Source organism: Ylistrum balloti, unplaced genomic scaffold (assembly GCF_031769215.1).
Source record: "Ylistrum balloti isolate Yb309-2 unplaced genomic scaffold, AGI_CSIRO_Ybal_v1 Utg372300, whole genome shotgun sequence".
Classification (NCBI taxonomy): domain Eukaryota; kingdom Metazoa; phylum Mollusca; class Bivalvia; order Pectinida; family Pectinidae; genus Ylistrum; species Ylistrum balloti.
In genome coordinates this window covers 7,203-13,910 of record NW_026783066.1, presented here as the reverse complement: position 1 = coordinate 13,910, position 6,708 = coordinate 7,203, and the positions used below count along the sequence as shown (strand labels likewise).

Sequence of the window (6,708 nt, the reverse complement as noted above, 5' to 3'; positions counted from 1 at the left end):
ATTTGGAATCGCATCTTTTAACTTTTAAAATTTCAAAGAAAGATCAAGATTACTTGGTTCCAAAGGGGTCGCTTGCGATTAATGGAATTTCTTTAACCATTTATGGTTTAACGGCGAGTGCATTGACAGTGATGATCATCCCGCACACATGGAAAAGCACCAACCTTCATTACTTGCGGGTGAATGATCAAGTGAACTGTGAATTTGACAGTATCGGTAAATTTTTTAAGCAGCACATGGATCGCTATTTTAAAAATTCACCTAACTATCAGTCAAGAAAAAATGGAAGAGGAGCAAGATGAAAATTAGAATGATTCAAATGGATATTGTGAGGTCCATCCAAGACAACTATGAGCAGTCCATTCAACTTTCTATTCGAAGAAGTCTTGAGGATGTGGATGTACTTATTTTTCCCGAAATGTTTTTGACGGGTTTTTATGAAATGAAAAATATTCGCACTCGCAGTTTTAAAAAGTCATCCCCTGAAATAAAATTCTTCCAAAACCTCGCCTTAAAAACTTCCACTAACATTATCTTGGGAAGTCTCCCCTTAATGAGGACCACAAAAAGTCTTTCAAAATCCATTCAAGATGAGACAATCCGTAATACCGCCTTGGTGATTAATCGGTCAGGAAAGATCATCCACGATTATTCTAAAATACACCTTTTCCCATTGATGAATGAGGTGGGGAATTTGACAAGTGGCACTCGGTTAAAAGTTTTTCAGATAGATAATTTTTCAGCAGCCATTATTATTTGTTACGATCTCAGGTTCCCCGAACTACTTGTCAATCTCCATCGTGATGCTTCTCCAGATATTATTTTTGTGCCTATGCAGTGGCCCTATCCTCGAACTGAGGTTTTTCAAACCTTGTTGCAGGCGAGAGCGATTGAAAATCAGTGTTTCATACTGGGATGCAATAGAGTGGGTGAGGATCGAAGCGAGCGATTTGAGGGGGGATCAATGGTGATTTCTCCTGCTGGGAAGGTGATTCGCAAACTTGGCAGAAGGATGGGATCTTTCGATGTTGAAATAGACAAGTCACAGATCGCCAAAGAAAGAAGGCGATTCAGTTTCTTAAGTCGTCATAGAAATTTTTCTAAATGATTTTGGAGCTGGGATTTTCAGGTTAATGATATTAATGGACCTATCTTAATGGTTTATTAATGAGTTATTCAACAGTCAACTGCCCCATCATTCCATTATCTTCATGCTCTAAAATGTGACAATGAAACATGTATGGGTTCTGCTTACTTGCAGTGTGATTAAACCTCATAAGTATTTCGGTGGGATTATCTTCTGTTACCACCACAGTATCCTTCCATCCTCTATCAGCTTCAGCAGGTGGTTCTCCATTATGTGTTAGTATTAAAAAAGAAACTCCATGTACATGAAATGGGTGGGGCATGTCATCTCCTGTAATGCTCCAAAGTTCTAATTCATTTTTATTGACCCTCACATCAATCCTATTCATGTCCATTGGCTTGCCATTTATAGTGAATGTTAACTCATCTGTTTCTTCAACATCATCATCGCCCATTCCAAGAAAAAAGGTTCTCTTTACTGCTTTTTCTTTATCTATTTGAGAAAAAAACTGGATGTTGTTTAGCTTATCTGGCAATGTCGCAGATCTTTCCAAATGACTATCTGTGCGAAGCTCTACAACAATGGATTTTTTATTGAACCATTGTATAAAAAATGAAACATCATCGTCAGTAGGTAGGAATTCTGCCATTAAAGAAACATTTTTTATATCTGATAAATTCAACATGATTTCATTGCGTTCACCGGGAGCCATAGTGATTTCAGAAATTTCAACGGGATGGTTCAAAAAACCACCTTCTGTGGCAATTTTATAAAATGATTGTTTATTGCTTAAATAAAAGCGGTAAAATCTCGCATTAGAAGCATTGAGTAGGCGTAACCTTACCCATCCTTTGGGAACAACATGATAAGGGTTAATGGTTCCATTCACTACTAAGGTATCCTCTCTTAATCCATCTTCCATCATGTCCTGAGAACCTACATGGTAAGGATTCATTTTCCCCTTAGTAAAAGACCTGTCTTGAACAATAATCGGAATATCATTCACACCATAAGTCTTAGGTAGATCGAGTGATTTCGAATTTTCGTCTTCAATGTAATAGAGCCCTGCCAATCCAGAGTGAACATGTTTAGCTGTTTTGTGCATTAAATGTGGATGATACCAGCTGGTACCTGCTTCTTGTTGCACTGGAATAACAATTTCCCATGTGGTATTGGGCGCTATGGCAAGTTGAGGACCTCCGTCAATATTACCATCGACATGCAAGCCATGACCATGAACAGTGGTCGGCTCTCCTATATTATTCTTAAATTGGATTGTTGCACTTTTTCCTTTATGTAGTCGAATGGTAGGACCTAAGTAGCTCGTATTAAAACCCATTGTGTCACTTTTTACACTTGGATAAAATTCATGCTTTCCATGTTGCAATGATAAGTGTACAGGGTTTCCGTCAATCGTATCAATGATAGCAGGAATATAGAGGGGAGTTGTTGTCTTTTTAGTGCAGCTGAATATTATAAAAAGGCAAGTAACAAAAAGTAATAAATGCATGTGTTTCATATTTAAAATAAGCCAATGAAAATAATCTATATTCGGATGAATAGTTATAAATTATTGTAATGAATCAAATAATTCCTTCCAATTGCTTACGCACTTCACCCCATGCTCTTCCTTTATGATCCCACTCATTAATTGGGGTTAAATCATTGTTCTTATTTTTAGGCGTAAACTCATACTTGCATAATTTTTCCCACTCACCATCTATTTTAATGTTGACACTTTTATCATCATCTATTTTAATTTTGACATTTTTATAATCACAATATTCTGCTAAGATCGGAAAAATTCTTGCTGTTTTCTTGAGGTGTCTCTCTAGTGCAATTTTTAATTCATTTTCAAATATATACTTAGAACTAATTAAATTCTGAGTGAATATAAAGATTACAATGAATGATTCATCGAGTTTTTCTTTTATTTCTTTATCCCAATTGTCACCTGTCTTAATTTCCTTGTCGTACCAAATTTCAATATTATTATTTCTTTCAAGATTGATGAACTGTTTCTTCAATTCATTTTTATATTCCGTATCTTTATGCGAATAGGATAAAAATATTCTTTTTTTCTTGGGTAATGATCGGAATACAGAGAATTGGAAATCACGTCTTGTAAGATATTGGGAGGGAGTTCCTTGTGTATTATTTTTATTAAATTGATAACTTTGTATTTCAGTGCTAATATCACCTTCTAAATGGTTCTTGAGTTCTTGATGAGAAATAAAGTGATTGCCATCACGGGAAAGGTATAAATCGGGTATGTCATATTGTTCTTGTGTAAATAAATTATTTATGTTTTCATTTATTTGTTTGTTTTTGTCAGAGTTATTTTTAAGTGATAAGAATTCAGGGTACGGGCATGGTGTTTGTCCCCAATAAAATGCCACTATGCAATAAAATAAATAGTGTTCGCAGTTTTCTATATTTTTACCCCCCTGCTTTTCTATGAATAATTTGATGGTGAGCGCTTCAAAATCTAATTGAATTAATATTTTATATTGATTGTCATCTGAAGGATCGGAGCGACTACCTTTAAAATTCAAGGTGAACAACAGTGTGTCTCGCCAAAATTCTTTTTTATCGGGTAAGCTGCCAAAAAAACAAATCAGTTCATTAATGATGATGGTCGGGAGGAAATTTTTAAATTTTAGGGTAATGGTTGGGTTGTCAAGCCATAGGGTTAACATTTTAAAAGAAGGATCATTGTTGCATAAAGGTAGGTAGTTAGGGACTATGTATTGTTGATTATGTCCATCCCGGAACATTAGTTTTTGTTCAAGAAGCAACGGCAAGATTCCTTCATCAGATTGGCTAATTTCCTCAACTTGTTTTTCAGTTAAAATTCCAGTTTTAGCATTTCCTTTATTAGTAAAAAGTTCTTTTGAAAGATATTCAGTATGGATGGAATGAGCTAATTTTTGAGGATTAAGCCATGCCTTGTCGTTTAATTTCTCATTATCACCATAATATAAAATTAATCCATTTCTATGTAATCGTGAGAGCTCTGCTTCTAAACTAAAACCCTTAGGTATGTCATAGTCTTGTTTCAACTTTTCTAAAGTGACATATCCTTCTTCTTGATTTTTATTTTGTATTTCATAGATTTTTTCTAAAAATTCTTTCTCCCAGTCTAGGATTTTTTTCTTTTTAGATTTCAAAGATCCTGATAAAGATGCTTTTAGTAGCTCTAATTGTTTTTCATTAATATTTTTTGTTCCATTGTCCATGCCTTCTTGAGCTTCTTTGCTCAAACAAATAAAGAATTGCTCGATGAGGCGCTCTATCACTTCTCCTCTGTGGATTTTCGTATCTGTATCTGCATGGGTTTGTATAAGAAAGTAAGGATTGGGCTTCTCCTTTTTAACTCCTATGAGTTTTTCATAATACTGTTTTTGGTATAGCCAATAGTTTAATGTAAAATGGATGGTGGATAAATCATTAGAGTCGGAATCAATTTTATTTTCATCACTGCCTTTCTTCCACACAACCATATACAATGTATCCCGGCTGATGAACATTCTGTGGAGGCCATGATAGTAATCTTGTCCTCCAAAATCATAAAATATTGCATCGGGAGACTTTTCATTACTATTATTATGATCGTGACGAAAGGGGACTACTTCCAGGCCATGAGTACTTGAGTTGCCGTTAATGAGTTCATTGTTCTTTAAATACCCCACCAAGGAAGATTTGCCTGCTGCGTGGTTGCCTAACATTAAAATTTTTTTGGGGTAGATAATTTCTATATCACTTTTTAATTTTAAGATAAGATTCTTTATAGCAGGGAGGTGGTTTTCATGCGACTCTAATTTTAAATCATCGTCAACAACAAATCCATTGTCGTGTATATTTAAGTTACTAAGTTGCTTCATTAATTTTTCGATAGAATCTAATCTCGTTTCATCTATTTTGCTGATTTGATTGGAATCAAGATCTAAGATAGAGAGATTATGTAAAGAGTTTAGATTTTCTATTTTGCTGATTTGATTGGAATCAAGATTTAATTGAGAGAGGTTGGGTAAAGAGTTTAGATTTTCTATTTTGCTGATTTGATTACGAGAAAGATATAAGTCAGAGAGATTATGTAAAGAGTTTAGATTTTCTATTTTGGTGATTTGATTGAAAGAAAGATATAAGCCAGAGAGATTATGTAAAGAGTTTAGATTTTCTATTTTGGTGATTTGATTGGAAGAAAGATTTAATTCAGAGAGATTATGTAAAGAGTTTAGATTTTCTATTTTGGTGATTTTATTGTAAGAAAGATTTAATTGAGAGAGGTTGGTTAATGAGTCTAAGTTTTCTATTTTGCTGATTTGATTAGTATAAAGATTTAATTGAGAGAGGTTGGTTAATGAGTCTAAGTTTTCTATTTTGCTGATTTGATTAATAGAAAGATTTAATTGAGAGAGGTTGGTTAATGAGTCTAAGTTTTCTATTTTGCTGATTTGATTGTAAGAAAGATCTAAAATATGTAAATGAGGGCATTGCATGAGTTGAGCGGGCATTTCTTCTAAGAGTCCATATCTTCCTATCAAATATCCTTTACAGCGGAGCACTAACCATTCGGGATGCAGTTGGTCAAGCAGTTTTAGTTCTTCAGGTTCACTTGAATCTAAATCAATCCCCAAACAATCCGTCTTTTGCAAGCCCAGCTTCCAATATTGTTTCGCATCTGGAACAATTTTTTTAGTTTTAATTTTATCAATGCTTTCGATGGGGTTGCTGGCTATGTGCATGGCTTTTAAATTGGGAAGCTCGTCCACCCACTGGGGGATAGCTTCTATTTGATTATTGCGAATGTCTATCCATTCTAATTTTGGTACAAGTTTGAAAAACTCTTTAGAGTGGATAGCCTCTGGAAGTTCAGTGAGTTCTTTTTGTCGAAGGTTAAGCGTCGTTCCCCTCATACATTCCTTGAGTTGGGATGCATCATAGGGTTTTAGCTGCTTGCTCATGTTTTCATTTATAATTCATTGATTGGAGAAGGTATTGGTTTGATGGATAGTTGGCTCTTGATTGATAGCAACTTGGGAGCCAAAGACACGGACCCTTTCTTGAATCAGGTAATAATTTCTTTTGTAGACCTTGTCTGCTGATTGGATGCGGTAGGGAATTTGATCTTGGTTAGCTGTTTTCAACAATTTAAGAAAGCCACTCACCTGGATTTTTTCATAAAAGGCAAGATGATATTTGAGTAGCTGAAAGGATTTAGCCTTCTTATTGTATTCGCTTAAATAGTCTAATTTGTTCACCGTGTAAAAATAGGGATAGCCATTTTCCTTGGCAATTTCTGCAGAGCGCAACATGAACATGTCTCTCATCCTGTCCACTTTTTTAGCATCCTGTGAGAAAACGCTTACTTTGTAGAGCTCTTCTCCTATTTTTTCATCGGTGAATCCCTTGGAGCTATCCCTGATATAATAGATTTTAGATTGACATTGGATAATGAAAAGAACTAAAAAAAGAAGATAAAAGATTTGCTTGATTTTCATTTAGATAAACTATTAGATAAACTATTATAGCATAGAAATAACATATAAATTAATGGGCTTATTGGGTGATTTCATCGATAATAAAGTATTATCAACTATATCATTTAAGGTTTTTTT

General features: G+C 34.5%; 1 protein-coding gene across 1 annotated transcript; it reads left to right on the top strand.

Moving 5' to 3' along the window:
* The first annotated feature begins 298 nt into the window (after positions 1-298).
* LOC132564474 (hydrolase in agr operon-like) lies at positions 299-1,108 on the top strand. The gene has a single exon (XM_060229128.1). The coding sequence runs from the start codon at positions 299-301 to the stop codon at positions 1,106-1,108; it is 810 nt and encodes a 269-aa protein (XP_060085111.1).
* Positions 1,109-6,708: the final 5,600 nt, after the last annotated feature.

Excerpts from the sequence above, each read along its gene's own strand:
- LOC132564474 (XM_060229128.1), top strand. The coding sequence starts at position 299 with ATGAAAATTAGAATGATTCAAATGGATATTGTGAGGTCCATCCAAGAC.